The 25,889-nt window shown below is 46.6% G+C and overlaps 2 protein-coding genes across 2 annotated transcripts in view; one reads left to right on the forward strand and one right to left on the reverse strand.

Moving 5' to 3' along the window:
• Positions 1-21,179, forward strand: part of BRD3 (bromodomain containing 3) — a 37,644-nt gene extending 16,465 nt beyond the window's left edge. Inside the window, exons 2-12 of the mRNA XM_083875700.1 lie at positions 238-564; positions 1,169-1,306; positions 2,258-2,405; positions 4,078-4,292; positions 6,283-6,654; positions 10,928-11,056; positions 11,405-11,596; positions 12,514-12,749; positions 13,261-13,553; positions 15,328-15,456; positions 16,198-21,179. Coding sequence (XP_083731826.1) covers positions 364-564; positions 1,169-1,306; positions 2,258-2,405; positions 4,078-4,292; positions 6,283-6,654; positions 10,928-11,056; positions 11,405-11,596; positions 12,514-12,749; positions 13,261-13,553; positions 15,328-15,456; positions 16,198-16,313 — 2,169 coding nt within the window. The 5' untranslated portion in view covers positions 238-363 and the 3' untranslated portion in view covers positions 16,314-21,179. The remainder of the gene's footprint in view (positions 1-237; positions 565-1,168; positions 1,307-2,257; positions 2,406-4,077; positions 4,293-6,282; positions 6,655-10,927; positions 11,057-11,404; positions 11,597-12,513; positions 12,750-13,260; positions 13,554-15,327; positions 15,457-16,197) is intronic.
• Positions 21,180-23,872: 2,693 nt separating this feature from the next.
• Positions 23,873-25,889, reverse strand: BRD3OS (BRD3 opposite strand). Its single transcript, XM_083876129.1, has one exon. It carries the CDS (start codon positions 25,537-25,539, stop codon positions 25,270-25,272), a length of 270 nt encoding a protein of 89 aa, XP_083732255.1. The 5' UTR covers positions 25,540-25,889; the 3' UTR covers positions 23,873-25,269.

The following is a 25,889-nucleotide window of genomic DNA, read 5'->3' on the forward strand; positions in this document are numbered from 1 at the left end:
GCCAGCTAAAGCAAGAACTAGTCTCATGAAGCATGCTGTGTCTCTGCAGGCTTTAAATTTGCTGTTCCACAATCTCTTGGGTCTTGAACTGTGCCCATCTCAAAGATAAACTGTGTTGCAGGAACAAAGTCAATGGCGTAAAGAGCCTGAGTTTAAATATTGTCCACAGAAGAAGCATCTCAGCCTGCCCGGTTCAAAAATCTGTGTTTACACTCTGCCCTCTCTCTCTCTCTCTAGTTTGCTCTAGGTTGTATGGTTGCACCCTGGAAATGGGATGTCAGTCCCATTCAGGGAGCATAAAGGAAGAGAGGAAATCTCCCCGTTGCTGCCGCAGTGACAGCGAGTGAGAGCCCGAGCAGGAAGATGTCGACGGTCACGTCAGCCATCCAGGCTCCTCAGGGCCCCGTGAATCCACCTCCTCCAGAGGTGACTAATCCCAACAAACCTGGCAGGAAGACCAACCAACTGCAATACATGCAAAATGTTGTGGTGAAGACCTTGTGGAAGCATCAGTTTGCTTGGCCTTTCTACCAGCCCGTTGATGCAATTAAACTCAATTTGCCGGTACGTATCTGTCATCTTCTCAGCCTGGAAAGTTTTGTGTTGGTCAGATCAGGTTTTGGGATCGTTTGGAGTGGAAATATCAGGGCCTGGGATGGTATTGGGCTCAGCCAGTGGCTGAGCCAGCAAGAGAGACTTTGGTGCTCTAATCCAGAAGAAGAAAATAGCACCGTACAGCCCTGCAGCATCCCCAGGCTAATCACAGCCTCTGCAGGTGCTCCAGACCAGCCCAGGGAGAAACTGGGTTAACAGGTGGGAACCTTTTAAAGGCCAAAATGCTCTTAAAATTAGAGACTGAAGCACAGTTTTAGCCAGCCCTGATAAACTTCTGTGAGTGCCAGAGGCAGCCTTTTAAAAAGATAGGTAAAAATGCTAATTCCCAGGCTGGAGGTTACATGTTTTGGAGTCCGGTTTGTAATAATGGTGAGACTAAAAAAAATACAAACTAGAAAATAAATGAATGTATATTTACATTTACAATTTCCACAAAATTTGAGGGAGTGTTTTTTAGGAGGGGGAATGAGGAGAAAGCAGAGGTTAGACGGAGATGTGAACAAAACCGAATCACATCAAAACCGATGTAACATCTTCCTTGTTTTTCCAACAGGATTATCACAAAATCATAAAAAACCCCATGGACATGGGGACGATCAAGAAGCGCCTGGAACACAACTATTACTGGAGTGCCAGTGAATGTATGCAGGATTTCAACACCATGTTTACAAACTGTTACATTTATAACAAGGTAAAAAAGACTAGAAAAAGCCTTTAGAAAACACCCACCTACCCCTGTTACTGTGCAGGTTTTGAACGGGGCCAGCTCTGGGCCCTCCTTGCAAGGATTTGAAATGCCACTAATTGCAACCACGTTACTTGAAATGCACAAAGCTGTCTTTGTGCTGCCTCTTTCTTCCCCCAGACTAGTTACAATGGCAAATATGCCTTTTAATTATAGGTAGAATTCTGTTCTAGAGTTATGCAGCAAGTTTTTACTTCTTTTATTTTCAGTTAGGAGTTTCCTGGGATGAGCTGCACTTAAATGGGGTGCTCTGCAGGTGTTTTGAGGTGCTTTAATGCTGTGTGTTAGACTGTATGGCACTAAATAGCATCTGTCAGCAGCAGAAAAGAGTTCAAGAATCATAGATCTGTTCTTGGACTCTGTCTCCATAAATATGTTCATACTTAAACACATTTAGATTGCTTATTATTATTATTTTGGGTTTGGCTTGTTTGCTGTTTTGTTAGAATTCTTTGTGTTCTGTTTTCTCCAGTCATTTGTCATCATAGCCCCAGACTGGAGGACAGCTGAAACAAACAAATTAATTAGTTTGAGCCACAGAATGTGTGTTTAGCCTCTTCACTTGGACCTGCTGGCAGGCAGGGAAGGACAGCTCATCCGTTCCAGTTTGCTGCTTCCACACTGCTGCACAGGATACTGGTTTATCAGGCTCCTACTGAAGTCCTGATAATTCTCTGGATGCAGCACACTTAGGGGCTGTAATTATTGCATGCTGGAGCAGAACAGAAGAGCAGGAGAGTGGCGAGCAAGGAGGGAGAAGAGCTAATCTGTTTATTATCAGCATTTGAATACCATAATTTATTTGAAGGGCATCAGTGTTTTCTAAGCCTGATCTTCAACCTCGCCGCTTCAGATATGTGAATGATACAACAAAGGCTCACATTCTTCTTTGTGCAGCCCACAGATGACATTGTCCTCATGGCCCAAGCCTTGGAGAAGATATTTCTGCAGAAGGTTGCCCAGATGCCTCAGGAGGAGGTGGAATTGCTACCCCCAGTTCCTAAAGGCAAAGGTCGCAAGCCCTCAGCGGGCACACAGAGCACAGGTACGGAGCCATCCAGGGACAGGGAGTGTTGGGAGCTGTTCCCAAAGCCTGACCCTCCTTCCAGGCTTCTGGACTTTGCAGATGGTGAAAAGGCTGGGAAGGGGGAGTGTGGTCTCACAGCTGAAGCAGTGGGGAGGAAGGTGTGAGATGTCTGGGTGATGCTCACTCAGGGTGTCAGGGCTCGTCTGTCTCGAGGCCACCCTGCATTTGTCATACCAATCTTGCCATCTGTGACTTGCCCATCCAGGCAGCACTTCAGGGAGGGAGGCCAGTGCTGTTGCTTCTCTAAGCAAAGAAGAAACCAAGGTAAGAAAAAACAAGGTGGTCAGAAATGCCAGTCTGCTGCCCGTGCCAGACCATGGCATGGAAAGTCTTTACAGATTCAGGTTTACGCAGCCCACCCTGTGCCCTGGCAAAAATCAGAAATCTGACACAGCAGAGACTTGGACTCAAATTTTGCTAATTCCTTAAACCCTGTATGTTTTTTCTTTTACACATATGGTTACAACATCATAAAATTAAAGGATTTATCAAGCCATTTCAAAAGGCTGTGTAGATCATTGCATATCAGTGGAAACTAAATTTAGTTCCGCTCACCTAGAATTGATTTTAAGTGGATTTAGGACTAAAATGTCCAAGCATGGTAAAACAGTTCATAAAGGGCCTTGTGTAGGCTGAGTTAAATGATTGAAGTTTTGTTGGTTATCTTCTCTAAACAAGGTGTAATTGTTGCTCTGGGAAAGTCAATTATTCCTCTGTTTTCCCACATTTCAGGTGCTAAATGGAGCTGTAAGTCTATCTGAGCTTAGAGAAATTAATGATGATGTATCTTTTCAACATCCTTTGATAAAACATAGAAGGAGGATTGCTGCTTTGGTTATTAGGTAGTAGGTTTGTCCCCTTTAATATTACACCAGTAGCCAGGTTTTTAGCAGTGCAGGTGTAGCATCAGAGGCATTGAGGCCATCAGGAGGAGACCCACAGGAATCACTGAGCCCAGCTCCTGTCCCTGCACAGGCCAACCCCAAGAATCCCACCCCGTGCACTTGTGAATGGCAAATCTGAAATACTTTGGCTGCTCAGGTGGCTTAGGGCAATGGGTATTGCCATTTGCATGGTATGAACACCTCCCACTCCTCCATCTCCTGCTCCTTTGTTGAGCTCAGTGCAGCTCTGGGAGCATCCCAGGGGTGACAACTGTCCCAGAGCAACACACACTCCATGTGAAAAGCCAGAATTATTTTACTTGTGTGGTACAAGGACTTAGATCAGAGATTCCTCACTTTTGTTGTACCCTGGGTGTAACAGCACCGAGCAATTCACTCGATGTCCTTGGTGCTCCTCCCACTGCTCCATCTCCTGCTCTTTGCTGAGCTCGGTGCAGCTCTGGGAGCATCCCAGGGGTGAAGTGTTCCAGAGCAACACACACTCCGTGTGAAAAAGGTAGAATTATTTTTTTTGCTTGTGGCTGACCCAAACCCGCGGTACAAGGACTTAGATCAGAGACTCCTCACTCCTGTTGTACCCTGGGTGTAACAGCACCGAGCAGATCACACTGTGCCCTTTGTGCTCTGCCTGGGAGAGGGAGCAAGCCCAGTCCAGCAGCACCAGTTTGCTCCCAGTGCGCTCCCGGTAACCAGCAGCGCCTTTCTTTTCCCCTCTCGTTCCAAAGGGGCGCAGCAAGCCGTGGCCGTGTCTTCCGTGTCCCCGCCGGCCCCGTTCCAGAGCGTCCCTCCGGCCGTGTCCCAGACGCCGGTCATCGCCGCCACCCCCGTGCCAACCATCACCGCCAATGTCCCTCCTGTCGCCGCCCCTGCCGCCGCCGCCCCGCCCCCGCCCGCCGCTCCGATCATGCCCGTGGTGCCTCCCACGCCCCCGGTCGTCAAGGTAAATCCGGGCAGCTCCTGGGCCGGAGACCAGGCTGAGCTGCCTGCCCTCTGTGCCGGTTCCCTGTGTTTCTGCTGTCATCCTTGGGTGTTGCGTTGGGGAGGGTTGAGAGCGATTCTGCCGGTTTGCACATGGTGCAGCCGAGGTGATGGCACCTGTGCCTGCCCCAGCTCAGCTCCAGCCTCTCCTGTCACAGCCTTGCCCTGTGCTGCTGCTCCAGGGCTCTTGGAAATCTATATTTTACACCAAATAGCATCTCTTCCCTCTGTAACTGAGCTGCTGATTTTACTGGGGTTGTTCCTTTAAGGTTTGTAGCTCAAAGCATCTCTTCTCTCTCTGAGCTCCTGATTTTTACTGGGAAAAACCTTTAGGGTTTGCAGGCTCCAGCATTAGGAGTGGTTTTACTGGGGCTGTTCCTTTAAGGTTCACAGCTCAAAGCATCTCTTCCCTCTCTAACTGAGCTCCTGATTTTTACTGGGGCTGTTCCTTTAAGGTTTGCAGGCTTACCAGCATTAGGAATGTCCCTCTCTGCTTTCAACCAGTTCAAGACAAGCCTGTCACTCCAGTTGGAGGAGAACTGATGTTGCCTGCAGGTTTTGGGTGCATTAGTTCTGTCTCCCCTACTGAGTAATCTTTTGGGAGTTGTCACTGATGTTTTGCTGTTTATTATGTTAATTTATGGGTAAATGAAGACATTGCCTAAATAATTGAAATTTCCTTAGCAAGCTGTGTATTGCTTTAGAAATGATGGAAGTGTAGCTCAGAGAAAACTGGGTGTCTTTTTATCTAAACTGTGGAATTAACTGCCACAGCTTTGGTCGTGAGGTTGCTTGGACCAGCAAAGGCACAGAATTCTTTTCCTTTTTAACCCAATCATTTGGGAGTTGCTAGAGAAATTATAAGTCAGATCTTGTAGCTAAGCTGTCTTCCTCAGAAACCTGTCTCATATTTCAGTTTCTGTCCAAATAACTTGCTTCTGAGAATCAATTTCATTTTAAAACTCAAGGATGAACCCAGAAGTGAGTTTGCCAAATACACACTGCAAAATTAATTCTGCTTGGGATTTACTTAAGATTTCCCTTAGATTTCTCTAAGGAACTTTTTCCTCCCTGTCTCCCTCTCCAGAGAAATAAATCCTTCATAGGACCATGAGAGAACTGACTGGACACTCACACCTTGAATTTATGTGAGAGGGTTTGTTTGCTTAAGGCAAAATCTACCTTAGCACACCTACTAAATACAGGGGAGTGAGGGCTCCTGGGTCTTTGGTGATTAATATGCTTTGGTTCAGAACCTATAGCCTGTTCCTGCCACTGAGGACTCAGACTTGTGGTTAAGTTACTGCCACTTGCTCAGTCCCCATGCATCAGCCAAGCTGCAGGATGAGGGCACCCTCCTTTCCCTTGGCAAACACAAGGTAAGAGTCCTGGCTTCCATCTCAGGGAAACATCACATTTTGCAGCATGCAAGTTGAGCTTGGGTTGGAGCCATGCAAATGTTGGTTACTGTGGCTCGGGTGATGTGCAGCATTACAGCCACGGTGTGTTGGAGTCATAAATCCCATTTATCCCAGTGAAATAACTGGGGTTTTTGCTACCAGAGGACAGGCAAAACTAAGGATGAGCAGTGCTAGGGTGTTTCCCTGATGATCTTTTTCAGCCTTCTGATGTTTGCATTTTTTTAGTGGGGTTTCTCACAGATTTTATGTAAATGAAAGTAATGTTTTGTAAACCATTCTTCCTGTTTGCATTCCCCTGTGGAGGAGGGACAATTGCTGGACTTCTAGTTTGACCAGTGAGGTTGGAGAGGTAGCAACCTCATCCTCCAATTCCTGCTCATTGTCCAGAATCTATATAAATTGAGGTCAAGAAATAAACTTCCCTCTCTTTTTTGTCCTGACAACTGCGTGTCCTTCATTTCGTGTCCGTCTGGTGACACTGGGGTTTGTGCTGGGCATGCACTCACAGACCCTGTCCCTGTGCTGTTCCAGAAAAAGGGAGTGAAGAGGAAAGCAGACACCACCACCCCCACCACCTCTGCCATCACTGCCAGCAGGAGCGAGTCCCCCACGCCGCTGTCGGACCCCAAACAGGCCAAAATCATCGCGCGCAGGGAGAGCGGCGGCCGCCCCATCAAACCACCAAAGAAAGACCTGGAGGACGGAGAGGTCCCTCAGCACGCAGGCAAGAAGGGCAAACTCTCTGAGCACCTCAAGTACTGTGACAGCATCCTCAAGGAGATGCTCTCCAAGAAGCACGCAGCCTATGCCTGGCCCTTTTACAAGCCCGTGGATGCAGAGGCCTTGGAGTTACATGACTATCACGATATTATCAAACACCCCATGGATCTCAGTACTGTGAAAGTACGTCCTCATTTCCTCATTTACCGCCTCTTTTTGTTGCAGGGGGTCCCTCTGATTGCAGAGGATTGGCTCCTTTGTGGGAGGGGGAAGGGGAAAGGGTGGAAACAGAACCTGTTTGGATACCAGCTGGATATTTTTATATTTTGTTTCCTTTTACTCTCCCTTTTTTTACCTGGGGCAGCTTTTTTTTTTTTTTTTTTTTTCTGCCCTGCAAAGCAGATGATGTACACAAAGCAGAGTACAATGGCATTCTCTCCTCTTTGTGGATAGTCCAGGTATTTAACTGGTGTTCTTAGGATTGTGTTGCACTCTGTGAAGAGGAGGTGCTTTATTTCATAGGATTCAATTGATGGTATCCTATTTCCAGAAGCTGCTGCCTTGTGGTGGCAGATAGGCTTACAGTGAGCAATTCCAACTGGAATGTGATGGTACTCAGGGAGATGTGTGATAGTTTTGTGGCTCATGCTTGACTCCTCAAGAGTTCAGCTTAGTATGGTCTGGTATTCTTGTTTTTCCCAGTAGGTTTGGAGGTTTGCTGAATCCCTCCAGGAAGCAAAGCTGTGTCTTTGTGGTTCCCATCTTCTTGTGAGCCAGGCACTGGATTCTGTGTTGATGGAAGGGAGACTTCTGTGTGCAGGAGGTGAAGATGTTACTGCTGGCTTTCACTGGCATTGCCAGAATGGTTTTACTTCCAGCTGAGCCAGTGCCTGGGATTGTCTGAATGCCCAGGAGACAAAAGGGCAGCTGTGGGTGTGGTTCCTGTCATATTCCTTGGCAGATCCTGTGTGGGACCTGGGAGCAGCATGTCACACTCTGATGTGCCATGCATCCATCCTAGGGATGGGTGCATCCATCCTAGGGATGCTCTGGGTCTCCAGAGATACCTGCAGCCTGCTGGTTGAAGCCCCAGGTGATTGCAGGAATATTAGAGATGGACAGAGTGAAATCCTCATCCTCTCAAACTGGTATTTCTGTGCATGCTTAGGTGATTTCTTACTGCAAGAGATCCTTGTGCTGTGTTCTGAAAAATCTTGGTGCAAAGCTGTCATTTCTTGGGTTGGTGACTTCTTCATGCTTAAGTATCTTTAGGGTCCTGATTTTGTTCTTTAAAATTGTACAGCTCTGCCCCTTTCTGGCAAGTGCAGGTGATATCCTCCCTCTGCCCTGGCTAGTGGTAGGGTAGAAAATTGCAGACAGGTCGATGGCAAACCCAGTGGAGTCTTTTACACCTAAAGACTCTGGGTTTCTCATTCCACATGGTAGTATTTTTCTTAATAAAGCTGTTTGAAGTGCTGTCTGGTATTGGTTTTTTATGGAGTGTTTTATTGTCGTTGCTCATGGCCTGTAGATCATGGTGTGACTTCTCAGAGATGCAGCTCGTAACACATTCACTGCATAGAACAGAAACCTGCCATTTGCAGGCAGTGTCATTTTCCAGTGTCAGGGACTTCCTCTGTGGCTCTGAAAGGTTTTTAGATTTAATTCTGCCCAAGTGACAATGGCTGTGATAAAGCAGCACAACTAAAGGCCTCCAAACTGACCTGGGAGGAATTATGTGAGAAGGTAAAACACAAGCATTGCTGCAGCTGTAACACATCTTGTCTCTTTGCTTCTGTGGCTGTGTTAGGTTGGATTTTCCTCAGAGAATATCCTTTGTATCCATGATCTCTTTTTTTTCCTTGGCAGAGGTGTCTCCAGGAGGATTTGGAGGTTGTTTTCTCTGTGTGTGGTGGAGGAGGCAGGTTGGCTGTTGTGACTGTGCTGGGGGCAGGTGAGATGGAGGGGCTGTGGCTGAGCTTGTTGCAGCCAGGAGCAGAGGGATGTGCTGGAATTTTGTGCTGGAGCTTGGAGGACTGAGAATGGGAACAGCTGGAGGGACAGGATCTGAGAGCTCATCTCCGCCTCAATTCTCTTTATCACAGAGAAGGAAAGAGCAGAACTGCTCGGATGGGGTGGAAGTGTCAGGAGATAGAGGCAGCAGCTCTGATGCCCTGTGAGGAGTGGGATGCACTGAGGCTGGAGCTGCTGCTGCCCTGTCCCCAGGCAGGCAGGGACCACTTGCAGAACATCACTGACCCCCTCTGTGGTGCTGGGGGACCTGGAGCACCTATTTTCCTGCTCCATCCTCTAACATGGATGTCTCTGCCTTTGGTTTATTCAGTGGTGAACAAGCAACAAGCCTGGCTGTACAAGAGGATTTCCACAAGCTGTTAAGTTTTGGAATAAAGCACTTCCTCCAGGGATGTAACTCTGTTCACCCCTTATTTTCCTGCAGTGAACTGCTGTAGTTTCAGAGCAGTTGAGTTCAGGGTTTTCAAAGTGAGGAGACATTCTTTGTGTCCTCTGTGGGCAAGACAAGACTTACCTTAGAGCAAGGGACATGTTAGACATGAGGAAACAAATTAATGAACAGTAAAGATGATTAAACAATCGATTGAGGGGAAAAATGAGATTGTTGTGGGACATAGGATGGGTAAGCTGGCCTGCCTGCACCTCTGCCAGCTCTTTCTGACTCCTGATTTCCGGTTGTAAATGTAATCACATTTTTTCTTTTTGTAAGCAGCTGGATATCTCCAAGTATATTTATAACAAGATATTCCAGTCTACCAATTTAAAGTGCTTTTCTTTCTTTCATTAAGCTTATTATTCTTTATAAGAAAACAAAACAAAAATCCATAGGTTAAAACTGTAGGGCTAGAAAACTGTTGAGTTTGGATGAAAAGCAAAGCCTCAGACGGTGGAATGTATTTCATAGGCAGTAATCAGGCCCTGAATATGCCAGACAAATATAAAAAGGCCTTTCATGCAGTAAGATGTATTTTAAAATAAACGGGCCCTTTGGTTTGAACATATGTTTTGCTTTGGAATTGGCCTGAGAGGCTTTTCAGACAGGAGCACCACAAACCTATTTCTCTTTCTGCCTTTGTGCTGTGGCTTCCAGGCTGTCTCCTGGTTTATTCACCAGGAAAATGAGGTCTCCTGGCAAAAGTTTGACAGATGTCTGGCTGCAGCCCAGCAGGGAGCAAGGCTGCAGGGATGTCACCATCCTGCATCAGCTCCCTCAGAACCTGAATCCCTGGAGGTGAAATTCTGCCCTTTTCACAACAAACACAGCTCCAGGAGTGTTTCAAGACAGTCAGAAGGTCTGTCACAGCTGTGAAATTTCTGTAGCTCTGTGAAAAATGGGAGTTTTGCTTGTGTTAGGGGGTAGGTGACAGACCCTGAGCATCCCTGATTGCTGTTGGGATGGGGGATGTCTGTCCCCACCACGTCCCCAGCCTGTCTGGGCATACAGGTGCCCAAGACATACAAAAGGGAAGCCTGTGAGCATTTGGCAAATAGAGAATTTCTTTAAACCCATGTCTTTTAAATGCAAATGAAACTTGGTGTTAGCTTCTGGTTCCTTTCAGCAGCAGTAATTGGAGCTGAGGTTTTATACACAGTAGTAATATATGCATCAAATCAATTAAGTGCTAGGAATGCTATAAACTGCTCTCTAAACCCAAGTCATTGAGTCCCAAACAGCAAGAGAAATGGCTGGAAGTGGGGGCTGAAAAATAAGAGAAAGTAACAAGGTACAAATATTTGACATTTATCCTCGCTGCTCTAGGAAATAACATTATGAGTAGGTTCATAAGGGGTGAAGTCTGTATCCATTTCTATCAGTTGGACTTTTAAATTAAGAGTGGGAGTTTAACTGTAAATGCCTATTTTGCTGTAGGAATTGCAGAGCAAACCTCCTGCCCTCTGTTAGCAGCAAGTCAGTTAGATTTTCATGATCTTTTCTGCCCTTTCAGATTTACAAGGCAAATATATCCAAGCATATGTAGAAATGCACACTTCAGGTACTGCTGTAATTGTAACTTGCTTGTTGACTCTTGCCCTTTCCATCCATGATCCTCATTTCTATTAGTTCCTGATCCATTTTTCTAAATGATTTTTCTAATGATTTCTAGATGTTTTCTGGTAGAATGTGGACCCTGACAGATTTTGTATTCTACTACTTAAAAAATAAGGCAAATTTAGAATCTTAGTGTTTAAACTGCTATAAAATATCGACTTCTTTGGTTGCCTGGTGTTTGCTTGTTTTCTAAAGCAGAAACTGAATGTTGTTTAGGAACCAATAACCCAAATCAAACTTCCTTTCTCTTAGATGGGATTTTTGAGGCTGTTCTGAGGTTCTCATGTCCTCCATGCAGTTGCTACAAATGCCTTTTGCTTATGGCCATTTTTTTTCTTCTTTCCCCTTTCCCTTTGGCTTGTTTATTTGCAGAAGAAAATGGACAGTCGGGAATACCAGGATGCACAAGGCTTTGCAGCAGATATTCGGTTAATGTTCTCTAATTGTTACAAGTACAATCCTCCAGACCACGAGGTGGTGGCCATGGCCAGGAAGCTCCAGGTAAAGGTGTTGGCACATGCATCTTTCAGACTGTTTTTAGTTCACGTGAGATCCAGGTGTGGATCTGCTCTTGGCACCAACAAGGGAGATTCCTCCAGCCCTTGGAAAGAGCCTCGTGCCCTCTCTTGTGCTCTTCACGTGCCATGTTCAGCTCCTAAAATATTATAATCCTTAGTTTAAAAGTAATTGGAGAATTTTCTTGGGCTTTCTGGATGGGCAAGCATATTCTGTATATTATTATTTCCTTGTAGTGCACACAGACCCTGCCCCTGGTGTATTTAAGAGACCAGAGCGAGCTGTTCATGCCTGAGGCTCCTTCGGTCACCGATTTTCCTCCTTTTTTTGCAGGATGTCTTCGAGATGAGGTTTGCAAAAATGCCCGATGAGCCTGCAGAGGCCCCCACTCCACCTCCCCCAACAGCCCCAGTGGTGAGCAAAAGCACAGAGAGCAGCCACAGCAGCGAGGAGAGCTCCTCTGACTCGGACAGCTCCGACTCGGAGGAGGAGCGGGCGACTCGGCTGGCCGAGCTCCAGGAGCAGGTACTGCACCCCCCTGGATCTGTGTCCCAGTGTTAGACAGAGCACAGCAGCAGGAATTGTGTCCTGAAAAATCCCACCCTAGGCTGGCGTGCAGGGAGGGAAACATTCCCAGCTGTAAGAGTATCTGAGGACGGCAGGGAGAGGGAACTCTGATGGCCTGAGATATTCCAGAAAGCAATGTGGTTTTATCGCAAGAGTCATGGGTAAAAGGGCCTGGCTTCAGCCACCAGTCTGGGCTGGAGGGATGCCCCAAAGAGAGAGGGGGAGAGAGAGCAAGAGGGTAGGAGGGATAAAAAGGTAAGAGCAAGAGGGTAAGAGAACAAGGTCCTTCTTACAATACATTATATCTCCTTTGGTGTTGAATATTCTAATTTACAGTGACCAACCAGCAGATACAAACCCTACAGACTTTGCATTGCAGCCTGTGAGAACTGCTATATCACCATATCGATAACTCTGTATTCTAAACTCCAAAGGCTTCTCTCTTATCTACCTTTTCCTGGATACCTTGGTGGGGGCTGCACCTTGGTGTCCCTTTGTTTGTTATCACTCAACCCATCTCCAGTTAATCACTGTCTTCCTGCCTGCCATGATCACATCTCAGAGCTGCCTTTCATTTCTATTTCACACACAGGTTTTATATTTTCTTGCCAGGCCAATCATATTTGTAAGCTTTTCCTGTCCTGTCTTTCCCAACACCCAGCCTAAGGGGAAAAGCGTTCAGCTGTGTGATCAGTGCATGTTTGATGTAACAGTAATCGTTGTTTTTCTCAGTGCTGCTGCTCTCTCCTTCCTTGGAGAGTATGAACTGCTTGATTTTTGACTTTAGGATATACTTACACCTTGGGATGTAGAGGGGAGGGTTTGTGGAGGCGGCAGCTACCTTGCCTTGATGATTTTTCCTCTGTTTCTCCCAGCTGAAAGCCGTCCATGAGCAGCTGGCTGCACTATCCCAAGCACCAGTGAACAAACCAAAGAAAAAAAAAGAGAAGAAGGAGAAAGAGAAGAAAAAGAAAGATAAAGAGAAGGAGAAAGAAAAGCACAAAGTCAAAGCTGAGGAGGAGAAGAAACCCAAGGTGGCTCAACCACCCAAACAAACCCAACAGAAGAAAGCCCCAGCTAAGAAAGCAAACAGCACAACCACAGCTAACAGGTGAGAGCCAAGGTGCCTTGAAGGGAGAGCCAAGAGCTTCCAGCTCTGTCCTTAATTCCTGGGGAAGCTCAGTGTTGTTAATTTGCTGCTGAGGAACTGTTACCATTCCCAGACAACTCCAGGGAGTCTTTTACTTGGAGCTGGCAGTGGAACCATTGTGTTTTCATTGTCCAGCTCTTTGAATCCCTGCCTGATTGCTCTCAGATAAGGTTTTGGGGGTTGCCTTTTGTGCAGCCACCAAGAACGTGCTATTCCATGGCTGCCCCCCTGCTGCTGCTTGGGCTCGTTGTCACACTTCACAGGGCTAAAATATAATAGGAGCACAACAGCTGATCTCAGGCTGCTGAACTTTTTCAGCACTTGTGGTGCTGTTCCAGCCATCTGACGAGAGCTTCAAAGCCAAGAGCATGGGGATGTTTGTTACGAGGGAGTTGAGGGGAAAAAAAAAAAATGAAAAAAGAATTCATTGCTGCGTCCCCATGAATGTTTTCATGCTTGACAACCTCCCCAGGCAGCCCAAGAAAGGAGGCAAGCAGGCATCTGCAACCTACGACTCGGATGAGGAGGAGGAAGGGCTGCCCATGACCTACGATGAGAAACGACAGCTCAGCCTGGACATCAACCGCCTGCCTGGGGAGAAGCTGGGCAGGGTGGTTCACATCATCCAGTCCCGGGAACCTTCCCTCAGAGACTCCAATCCCGACGAGATTGAAATAGATTTTGAAACCTTGAAGCCCACAACGTTACGAGAACTGGAGAGATACGTGAAATCTTGTTTACAGAAAAAACAAAGGAAACCGTTTTGTAAGTTACCCTCCCGGGGCAAGTGTTCCCCCCCAGCAGCTCTTGGGCTCAGCTTTGGAGTCAGGGCATGTGTGTTGAGATTCTCTTATCCACCTCTTTGGGTATGTGATGGCAGGAATTGTTAGAGATTCTCTTCTCCCAAGGAAATGTACAGAAACTTCCTGTTTTTTCTCTGTTCTTTCTTCCCATGGTGTCCTGCTGCAGAGACCTGGAGATCCAATGTGTTCCTCTGCAAGACCTGTGGGATGCCTTTATTACTTACCCAGGTTCTGGAAGGCCCTGTAAAGGTCCCATTCTCATTGTGTCAGGTGTTGTGTGCACACATCTGGAAGGATCAGTTTCTTATCCTGGATAGTTTAGCATCTAATTAGGAAGGAAACAAAAAAATGTGGTTGGGATCCAAACCACCAAGGCAATAAATGATTTGCACAAGGTTACCTGTGGATTCTGGGCGTGTCTGGGTTGTGTATTCACCCCAAAACTGCTGTTGCTGTGTGTCCTGATCACCACATTGCCCTCTGTCAGTTCAGAGGGTGAATGTCAGTCTGCTGCTGAGTGTGGCTCAGTGTGGGACAGACTTTGTGCTTTGTTCACAAAGTGAGTTCCTGCAGCCCCTTGAGAGTTTAGCTCCAGCTGGACAGCAGTAGCATCACTTACCTGGAGTGCTCCTGGCCCTTTGGTTAAGGGAGTTTTGCTTTTAAGATTAGGACACAAAAGCTACTCCTTGCTCTTGCAGAGCATTTCCATTCCTTCCTCACAGGATTTTCAGGAAGGTCTAAGCAAAGTGCAGACTCTATTTTTGCTTTGATTTTTTTCCCCTGAATCCTTCGCTGTTGGCATAGCTCAGGAAAGGATTTTCCAGAGTGCTTAGGAACAGGAAGCATCCTTCAATTTTGGAACCAGAGCATAGAGTAACACAGATAACCTCAGATATCCACCCTGTGAGCCTGGCATGCCCGAGCCTGCCTGGACTCCTGTGCTGAGTGTTCCCTCTTAGGACTCTGCTTTCCAGAATTCGGGTTTTTTGTTGTTTTTTTTAACCATTACTTTAAAACAGCTCACAGAAATGTAGGTATTTCCTTGCTGGATCAGGCAAAATATCTGGCTCCTGTCTTGTGTTTCCAATCCTGGCCAACACCTGTGTTCAATTACTCCTCCTTTGGAGGAATATTTCCTTTCCTTGGCAATGTGAGTGTTGCTAGTCCTTCTCACCCTTTCCATCCTGACACAGTCACATTCCTGTTGTCTGCCAGCCTTTGCCTCAGTTGGTTTTTAATTTGCCTTTGTTTTGTTTTCTGTTTAGAGCAACACAAACCATAAACAGTAAATTCTTGCGTGAGGGGATCGGAAGTTTTAATGGCAGACGCTTTACTCCTGACAACCTTTAATGGGACACTTTATTTTACAGGGCAGAAAACCCATGTAACAATTCTCTAATTACAAATCTGTAATTATTGACCATATAACTGGCTGGTAAGTAACCTGTAATGATGAGATTAATACATGGATATTTCTATTTCCTAAAATACTTTCCAGAAGATCTCTTATCTTAAAAAAAAAAATAAAAATTGCATGTTACAGGATGGTGGTGATTTGATGAGCAAGGCAACGACAGGTGTTGTCTTCTCTCTGGGATGTGTAGTTGCTGTGTGAGCACTGGCACTGTCACTGCAGAGTGTGCACACAGATGTACATGCCCTGTAAAATAGTGATGTCCACTCTTTCCCCCCCTGCATCCCTGCACTCTCAGAAACTCTGCATTCCTCCCCTACAGCTGCCAGTGGCAAAAAGCAAGCAGCAAAGTCAAAAGAAGAGTTAGCTCAGGAAAAGAAGAAAGAACTAGAAAAACGGTTACAGGATGTCAGTGGGCAGCTAAACAACAACAAGAAGCCTGCAAAGAAAGGTAATGGCTTTGGGTTTGTGTGAAAACAGCACCCCAAAAGTGGATGGGCTTTGTCACAGGGTCAAAACCTGTGCCTTGGGTTTGTGTCTATGACAGGAACCCTCAGGGAGTTCCCACTGAGCTACTCTGTGGGGCTGCTTTGGGCCCTGGCAAGGTGGAAAGTCCTGGGTGGGAAATAGGAGCTGTCTGGGAGGCAATTCCTCCTTCAGAGGGAGGAGAATCTCCCCTGTGTTAACACTACAGAGCTTCTAACACACAGGGTTGTGGCTGGAGGACACAAAAGAACCACACTTGTCAAGCTGAGAAGTGAGAAGAGAAAGAGAAAGTTTATTATGATTTGGGGTTTAAATAGGGTTTGGAATTTGTTCAGGGATTGGGGGACGAGAGTAACACCTCTCTGACCCCAGTGGTCAACTTAGAAGTCCATCAATTTGTCCTTCTCCCTAGAAAGGTATGCATATTTACAAAATATCAGTCTTTGTTTTTGTTACATGCCTGAGAAAGCTCCAGTAGAAATGAAAAACCATCAGAAGGCTGAACAATCAGGGTGACACAGGGTTAAAAATCCCAAACCCCTACACACGTAGCTCAAGACACTCCAAAAAGGTTCCTGTGTTCACAGGTGACAGAGCTCCCAAACTTCCACAGTCACCAACACCCTGTGGGTCAGGCTGGGCACTCTGGGTGGGCAACCCTCCTGTGTTTCTCCAAGTGACCACATCCCTGCCTTGTTCCCTGCAGAGAAATCCAGCTCCACTCCCTCCGGAGGCCCCTCCCGGCTCAGCAGCTCCAGCTCCTCCGAGTCGGGGAGCAGCAGCTCCAGCGGCTCCAGCTCGGACAGCAGTGACTCGGAATGAGCTGGGACACACGGACACAGCCCCCAAACGGACACCCTGCCCCTGCCCTGCAGTGTCCCCTCCCTTCCTTTTAACCCCCTGCTCTCCTGGGCCACGGTGGTCAGGTTTTATCCCTCCTCTCTCTTTACTCTGACTTTGTTTTTTTTTTTAATTTTGTTTTTTTTTTAACTCAGTGTTACAAAAGGTATCTTCCATTTTTTGGGGGGAGGGAGGGAGGGATGGGGCTCTCTTTTAATAGGTCAAAGATCTTTTGAGTGTGTGTGTGTGACTAGACTTTATGACAAATAGTTCCCTTTGCATAAAGTCTCTAAATTTTGCATTTATCTGGAGAAAATTGGTCGAAAATGGAAGAATTTTAAGCTCTTAGCAGGAGATAAATAGAAAATTCTGCAAGGTTTGTAGTACATTTCCCTCCCAGCCCTTCCCTCCTCTCGGAATATTCTCTTTTAATAAGCCTGCCTGGCTCACACAAGGTAAAAACCATCTTTTTTTAACGAAATCTCTGTAAAATGGTACTGTATCTGAAAGATGTTAGCTTTTGAACTAGTTGGTGTATTTGTTATTAGCACTAGTATTCTTAATCTCCAAGTCTACAGTGTGATGAAAATGTCAGATGCTATCATCTTTTTACATAAAAACAACAAAAAAAAAATTCCAAAAAAATTCTCATGTACTGTGGATTGCTAACATGCTTTTTTTTAATCTTGGTAGAAACATAGGCACCTGTTCAGGAAAGTCTTGAAGCATGAATTGAACTTTTAAGCACACGAGCAATAGAAGTGGTTGCATTTCTTGGTTTTCCACTCAAAAGCTTCACTTTTCCTGGGGATTCATTGGGAGCAAGGGACACAGTCAAGTTTCTTGAGAATATTATTTTTTACCATGAAATAGATGATTTCCAGGAAATGGACACTCTCTATGAAAGTTTTCATGGAACTGACAGGAGGGTTTTGGTTTTTTTGGCTGGAAGTTGTCAGCTGGAGCCTGGAGTGACCAGGACAAATCATGTGCCCATTACTGGGACACATCTCACATCTTGGGGGTTTTCTCCATGACAAACACCTCACTCTGGGCTTAAAATAAAGCAGCACTTGAGCTCCAGCTGAGGCTGAGCTGGCAGGGGAAGTGGAGAGGGAGTTTGTGTGTGTGTGTTTGGGCTTTTTTTGCTTTTGAGTTTGCTTTGGTTTTCTCCCTTCCCCTCATCATTCTGGTCGCGAGCTCCTAGAAAAGGGATGCTCCTCCTGTGTCAAGTTCCAGGCACTGAAATGTTTTACCTCAATGAAAAGAAGAAAGAGGGGAGGGAGAAGAAAAAAAGAAAAAAAGCTAATTTTTTTAAAGCTTGCTAGTTTTTTTTTCCAGTCCAGCCTAACGTTTTGACCTGCACTGCTGCAATATACCCTGGTTTTAGTGTCCCTAATTTCATGTGTATTTACCAGGACTTTATTTATTAAACACCACTGGTCATTGAAAATGTAATAAAACCTAACAAAAAGCAAAGCTGGGGTTCTGCGTGCCAGCAGACAGGCAGATTTTTAATGAGGTTTGAACCAGGTTAAAAAAACAAACAAACAAACAAAAAAACCCACACAACAAAAAACAAGACAACAACAAAGCAAATAAAAATCCACTAATTTATTTATATACTTGGACTTTCTACCTACAGGTGCTACAGTCCAGTCTCTTGTGTGTCTGGTGCTCTGTCATGTTTGGTGTGTTCATTTTTAGATTTTTTTTCCCCTCTTCACTCCTTTTTTCCTGTTTTGTACAGATTTTGGAGACATACACTTCAATACATTTTTATTTTCTCAGTGGTCTTTTTTCCCCCCCACTCTTTGTTGTGGTAGAACAATGGGGGTTTTATCCTTTTCTAATCCAATTTTAGGAAAACATCAGTTCTATAATTATATCAAATTTGTAATCTGAGGGGCAGAAGTTTTATTGTAAATTCTTTTTATTGTAAAGAAAAAAAAATTATACAGAGTTTAACAGAAAGGTCTGCCTTTCCATCTCCAGCACCAGCCCCTAAAACTGCCTCTCTCCTGTGGGGTAGCCCTAAAATTCACCTTCCTGTGCTCTCCCAGTGGTGCAAATTGCTGCAGATTTTATTTTCCCTGCAGGTGAATGGCCATGGAAGCTCCTCAAGGCCAGCACAGGATTTCCTTTGCACACCCAGCCCTGGAGCTGGGACAGGAGATGCTGTGCTGGGCTCTGGGGCATGTCCCTGTGCTGGGAATCTGGGAATCTCTGCCTGGTTTAGCATTCCAAGCTTTGCACTTCCAGCTCCATCAGTGCCAGTCACCCACTGCTCATCAGCCAAGGGTGATTTGCTGGACACTTGGCAATCTGCCTCTCAAAACCTGCTGGTGACCAGAGATCCTTTTCCACAGCATTTGAAAGAAAAATGTTCTGATTTTTACTGAAATTCATGATTTTTCTTTTATTCATGATTTTTCTTTTCCATTAACAATGGAATTCAATTCTGATTTTTTTTTTTTTTTTTTAAGTTCTGCCCTTACAAAACCTTCCCTCAGACAGTTCTCTGGTAATATATTTTCAGAATTTACTATGAGGAAATGTAATATTCACCTAATTAAGAGCTTGGGTTTCTTTTTTAATGGGGTTGGGTTTCACCTGTGTTTCTCCCGTTGCCTTCGACTTGAATGATCAAAACCAAGGAATATTTGAAGGAATAATTTGCAACCAATTCACTGTCATGGGGTTTGGATAAACAAACTCCCAGTTCTCCCTTCCTGGGACCTTTTCCTGCCTGCTTGACCCTGAGTTGTGGTTGTGGCTTCTGTGGGGAGGACAGACCAGAGGCGACAGCATCACTGCCACAAAAAATCCTGGGAATTCCATCCTGTGACACCAGGAACAGCCCCTGGAACACACAGACACCCCTCGAGGAGCCACAAGGAGCTAATTTTTGGCTGTCCCACCAAAATTGCTTGGTAAAGTTGGAGCCAGAGGGTTGAGAACCACGTGTGAAGTGATGGGAAAAGCCTGGCCTGAGGCTGGCTCAGCGCTGGAGGAGAATCCCTGTTGGAGCTGGAAAACCACCTCAGCCTGGGGATTTTCAAGGAAAACAACCTGCCACAGAATGGGAAGAACCTCCTGCACGTCTTTGATCCACCAGCTGCATCTTGGGCTTCCACTCCTTGGGAAATTTTGCACGGAAAGCGAAGTGTTCCCAACAAAATGGTGCAAGGAGAAATCCATTTTGGCATGACTGAGGGGAAGAATTTGGTGACTCCTCACTCCCAGCTGTGTTGTCCTTACACTTTCCCATTCCCAGCGTATTCAGACCCCACCATGTCCATTGGGGTGCCTCTTGTACATCCCGAGTTTCTCCAGGAAAAGAAAAGATGTTTCCAGTCCAGAGTAAAGTAGCAGCAGTCCTAAATGAGTTGGGAACTGAAGCAACAGAACATTTATTTAACTGGGTTTTATTGCATGACATGTCAGTCCAGATGTCACAGAATAATAACTTCAAAATGATCAAACACAAAAAATGTTTGAAAGAACATTTTTAAACTTAAGAATTAAAAAAAAAAAAAAAAAAAAAAGAAAAAAAAGAAAATTTTTATGGTAGAATTTTTCTTGAATGAACAAAGTTTAACTTTGTTTTCCAGGGGAAACTTCACTGAAATCAGTATGATTTCATATGTATGCATACACACAGAGTTTTATTGAAACTGCTTTTTTCGGACAAAAAAAAAAATCCCTGTTTTGACAAAATCTCTGACCAGACCTTTCTCAATCAACCAGCATTACTGCACCTTTTAAAAACTTTGTGAACCTTTTCTCTGATTGTAAACTCAGCCTATCTCGTGGCTCAGTGGGACCAGGGGGAGATCCCCACCCCAGTGATGGAAGGAATCTCTCAGCTCTCTGCACACCGAATGTGTCGTCCACACAACAAAATCATTTCAATTTCTGTACTGATGTGGTTTGAACCTTGCCTACCCCCGGGGTTTGGAAGTGTAGGAGTGATGTTTCAGGGCTGTGTCACTGCTGGGAGGGTGGTGACACCCCAAACACACACAAACATCCTTTCTGTGTGTGTGGAAATCCACAGCTGAGTTCCCCCTGAGCTCTCTTCCCTGTTCTCCATGTGGTAGAAGCAGACTGCAGTTACCTAATCTTGTTCTTTCTCTGCTTTGGGGACTTTTTAAACCAGTTTTTAATTTTGTTTGGGTTTTTTTTTTCCTTTTTTTGAAAGGAATGGTGTTTTTTTTACAGCTGGGGTTGGAGCTGAGGGGAAGGGATTGGGGCATGACAAAGACAAACCACAACCTTTTTAGTACTGGATTTTAAATTCTCAGTCTCTTCTCAACCCTGAGCAGTTACCACTGGGGCTAACTGTGGGCAGGCTCTGCATCAGTAAAGAGGAATTTAGGATTCCTTACACAGCAGCGTTATCTTGCTTGAGCTGCATTTTGTAAAGAAAATGGTATTTGCATATCTTTTTAAAAAATGTCCTTTTTAAAAAAGAAATTTAACCACCAGCTAGGATTTGACACAGGCCACATAGAACACAGCCCTGATACTGGCGTAACCAATCCAGAAAGATTTGTTGTTGTATTTTTTGTTTCGTTATTTTTGGGGTTGTTTTTTTTTTAATATTTAAAAAGAAAAAAAGAAAATTGTTACTTTTCTGTATGATGTGCATGCAAATTTACCGTAACTTTTTCTTAAAACTTTTTAGTGCCATTTCTAGTATATTCCTGTAAATGTCAGTTATTGAAAAAGAAATGAGTCAATGTAAGTAGTTTAGCTTGTTTATTGCAAATTGCTGGCCTCAAACAAAACAGAATTAAAAAAAAAAAAAAGAGTTAGAAAGTAATCTTTGATGTTACTGGTAATCACGGACCCTGGTCCTGGGGCATTCGTTTTGTTTTCATAATAAAAAGAAAAATTGTTTGGTGTGTGGCGGTTTGATCCCATATTTTCCCCTCTCCTCATCTTCTCCAGGTGTGGCACTCAAACCTGCACTGAGCAGTGCCAGCAGCCAAACATCAGGATCTTGAATCCTGGTGTCACCAGTCCTGGAGTCGTTTGGAAATTGTTTTGGGGAATGTCACCCTCAAAGGGATAGGGGCAGCCTCTGGGGTGTCTGAATCACAGCTGAGGACTTGGAATAAAATTGCCTTAAATCCCCTTCTTTTTTTTTTTTTTTTTTTGGTGAGGGAAATTCAGCTGCTCCCACATCCCGGGGGGAGCCGAGGAAGGGCTTGTACTCTTCCCAGGGTCTTAAATTCTGTAAGAATTGCTCCTGGTTGAGGTAAGTTGGGCTGAAAGGAGATCAGATTTCACCCAGGGGCTTCTTGGAAGCCACCGGGACCTGCAGGGAGCAGAGGGACTTTGTCACCTGGCCCAGCAGCCAGGGCTGGCTCTGTGAGCTCAGGGTGACCTGGGAGGCTCAGCTTGGAAAGGGGGGGCTGGAGCAGCTGGTGCCAGTGCCAGCACAGTCCTGGCATTGCTGTGTGGGGGCCAGGATCTATTTTGGTCAGCAGGGAGAGGATTGGGGTTGGTTTTGCTGTTTGGTTTGTGTGTCAGGTGGGGGTTACCACAGCCAAGCTGCCCCAGGACTCATCTTTAACCCTATTCCTGCTCACTGCCTTTTCCAGGCTTCAGCAAACCTGTTTCACTCTGCTCTTGTACCAGTTTGTTCAGCCTGTCCCCTAAACAATCTCCTGTGAGGCAGTTTCTGTAGCATTTACAGGTGAGGTGTTTCCAGGGGCAGCAGCAGGGCTGTTCCTGCAGGCTGGGAGAGGTTGAGGACAGGCAGGACACGATTGAGGTTCATCTTTCCCTGGTCATGTCTTGAATTCTGGGGCTGGGACGAGTCCAGAGAAGAGAACAGAATTGGGGAAGGGTCTGGAAAATCTGTCCTGTGAGGAGCAGCTGAGGAGGCTCAGCCTGGAGGAAAAGGAGGCTCAGAGAAGACCACCTTGCTCTCTCCAGCTGTCTAAAACAAGGCTGTGAGGTGGGGTTTGGTCTCTCCCAGCCAACAACTGCCAGGACAAGAGGGAACGGCCTAAAGCTGCATCAGGGGAGGTTCAGGTTGGACATGAGGAGCAGTTCCTTGGAGGAAAGGGTGGTCAGGCCTTGGCTGGGGCTGCCCTGGGAGGTTTGGAGTGCCCATCCCTGGAGGTGCCCCAGGAAGGCCTGGAGGTGGCACTCAGTGCTCTGGGCTGGGGACAAGGTGGGGATTGCTCACAGGCTGGATGTGACAATCTCCAAGATCTTTTCCAACTTCGATAATTCCCTGATTCAGTGTGACATCCTGAGGCTTTCCTTATCCCTGAGAGTGCCCCTGGAGGAGCCTCCAGTGCACTGGTGTGGCCTGGGAGCCCCAGCAGGAACTGAGGGGATTCCTCCCTCCCAAGTGGGGAATGCCAAAAACTGTCACCTGTGCCAGGCAGGGGGAAAACAGCCACTCACAAAGCTGCATTCAAATCATTTTAATGCACTTTATCCAAGAGGCTACAACAGTGTTTGAAACAAGTGCATCACCACCACACAACTGGCTCACAGAAACAGCCACAGCAGCCACTCCACACCCCTGCTGTGACCAGTGACACACAGAAATGGAAAACTACAGTCACATTCACAGAGATGGAAGGACAACTCATCCTCTTCTTCGTGCACTGTCACACATCCAGCCTCCATCCTGGAAGAATTTATGCACATTCTTACGGGTTTAGTCTTGTAGAGTCCAATCAACACTCTGCAAAATAACTGAATTTTGGTTTACCAGCCACGTTAACAAAAAAGAGACTGATCATACCCAAAATAAGCATCTTCCTCACTGAAATTAAAAAAGAAAAAGTGTCGGATTTCTTTTTCTATAAGAAAAGAAAACGAACAGCCGGTTTGGGGGATGTGCTGTTCCTCAAACTCCCAGAGTTCACGCGCTCCCCAGGGCTGGCCTGGAACCCACCTCTCCTGCTCCTCCAGGTGAATCCACCTGCAGTTCCCAGGGGAGCTCTGGGCTCAGCCTCCTGCCTTTGTTTGAGTAACTAATCTCCTGTTCACTGAGCCAAGAGCGGGAGGCCCAGGTGGGTCACACATCCCTGGCAGTGCTCCCCCAGCACCTCGCCCAGCCTCGCTGGGTTTGTGGATCTCACTGAACGCTTTCAACCCACTCAAAAAAACAACATTTCTTCACTCAATTGTTTCTCCTGCAGAGCTGGTCCTGACAAAACCAAGAGAGGGTTATTTGTGTGCAGAGCGATGCACGGGGTCTGCAAAGCAGCGAGGTTTAAATCTATCGGCACACACACAAGGTATCAAACACCAACACATGCAGAAATAGTGCTTTTAAAAAAACCCAGCCAGCTGCCTATGGGTTTTTTGCAGTGCTATGGAGCAGGGCTGGGTACACCAAAGCTCTAAGATTTCACTCTAGAACAGGTGTGTTCTGCTCAGTACATCGAGTTCAGCAAGGTTGAGTGTCTTGTGTGTTTGTTGTAGCGTTTCACCCGCACGGGAGAGGTGGAAGAGATTCTTCACTGTATTTTAAAATAAAAAATAAATAAATAAAGTGCTTGAAAAATTGCAAAGAAGGTTTTAGTTAAATAGAACACAAGTAATGACTGTGCCTAATAATAGGCAGGTAAATAATCCATCCTGAAGCTGACATCAAATGCTGATTTGCCTGGAGCTAAGCCTGTGCCCAGGCACTGCTGGGTTGGACACATGGCCTAGGCAGGACAGAAAGGGCAGAACCCTGAAGAAGAACTTTCATGCTGAACCCTGGGCACAGAATTCACACCCCTGGAAGTGGTAGTTCTGTTTTTAACAAAGATTCAGGCTGAGTTTCTCAGCGTGACCTTGCCTTGAGCAGGTCAGGATCCAACAGAAACTTAAACCTGAAAGCAGCAGCCTCTGTGCCCAAGCAGGGCAATGCTTCTCCCTCCTAAAATCCTCCAGTTAATCGAAACTATCCCAGACACAACTTTTCAAATACATGCACCAAACCTACAATCCAACCTGAACTAGAAGTTAAACCCTTCCAAGCTACTGCATGCGTTAAAACTTGAATGCAAAGCAAACTCCAAAGTGGCCTCTTCCCTTCTGGGGCTACTTTCCCCTCACCTCAGCAGTGGGTCTGTGCTGTGCAGGGGTTTCCTGGTGCCCCTCAGGATAGGTGTGTATTTACAGGGGGGTCTTGCTGTTGCTTTCCTGGGCCTGTCCCTCCCTTTCAGATGGTTCTATGGGGGATCTGTTGCTGAAGCTGGAGCAGGGATCTGCATGAAAGGATTCAGCTCTCCTGACTCCAGAGCTCCCATTATTTCCATGAGCCCACACTTGTGGGACCAGAGAGGGCTCCTTGCTTCGCATGAAACTCCAGCACACCTTTCCTAGCAGGTGTTCTGAAGGCTGGGATTAAATTCTCAACACATTCTCTTCCTGTTCCCACAATAAACCACTCCATTCCCTGGCTGGAAGAGACCACTTCAGGGCAGGAACTAAAGGGACTTGGGGCAAACAGAACAAGTAATGGCCAGATGGTTTTGGAGACCAACTTCTTTAAACCCCAGGCTTGATGGGAAGAGATCTGTCCCACCAGCATTCCCAGAGCTCTGGAAATGCAGCAGGACTGGCCAGTGGGGGTGGCTGGGGATGGTCCCCAAGTGCCAGCAGGTGTTTCTCAGGGCACAGGAGCCACTTACAAGCCACACACGGTCCAGCACAGCCCCTGCCAAGGTACTGGGCAACAGCCCTGAGAGCCCCCCCAGCGAGACTGGGTTTGCTGTACACACTCAGTGACATGCAGAATGGGAGTCTATAAACAGCAAAAACCAAATAAACAATCAGATTTCAGCCTTCCCGGCCCCTCCTGGAAACGCGGCTGCTTCCTGTGCAGGGCTGGGAGAGAGGACAGTGCACACCCACCCTCCCTCCCCCCAGCTCTGCTTCCTCCCCACGCGTGGATTCCTGCGGGGAATTACATAATAGCACAGAACTTGGACTGCCCCGTGTCCCTGGAGACGTCCAGCTTGTTTTTGTCCCGCACCAGGATGGCCTCGTTGCCGTACTGCGAGTACCACATGCTCCTGCTGCGGCTCAGGTACGTGTTGGGGGGAGCCGACTCCAGTTTCTGCTGCTGCTGCTGCCAGATGAGCAGGGAGGTGTCCCTGTACCTGAGGCGGGCGTAGCCCTCGGACAAGGCCTTTTCCGGCAGGGGCACCCTGCCGTTCATCACCGCGTCACTCATCTGGCCCGGCAGAGCTCCAACAACGGGAATAAACCGAAATAAACCCCGCCGGGCCTGTCCGGGTCGATGGCTGCTGCTCGGAGCTCAGGGGAGAACATCCCAGGGGACGGCGGCTCTTGGGATCCACCAGCTGCTGGCAGCGCTCAGGAGAGGGGAGCAGGGCCCCAAAATCACATCAGGCTTAAAAACCACTCCAGGGCTTCAGAAGGGCTTATCCAGAGATGCTCCCGCCGGGTGTCTCATGCTGGGAAGGGCCCACACGTGCTGTTTGTTGTCAGCCCATGGAGCGTCTCCATCGCAGCGAGGGCGGCTCTGGGACAGGCAGGACAGGCCGAGAGGGTCTGGGTGAG

The sequence above is a fragment of the Zosterops lateralis genome, assembly GCF_965231275.1.
Source record: "Zosterops lateralis genome assembly, chromosome: 20".
Taxonomy (NCBI): Eukaryota; Metazoa; Chordata; class Aves; order Passeriformes; family Zosteropidae; genus Zosterops; species Zosterops lateralis.

Coding starts and splice junctions, on each gene's coding strand:
- BRD3OS (XM_083876129.1), bottom strand. CDS start 25,539: ATGAGTGACGCGGTGATGAACGGCAGGGTGCCCCTGCCGGAAAAGGCC.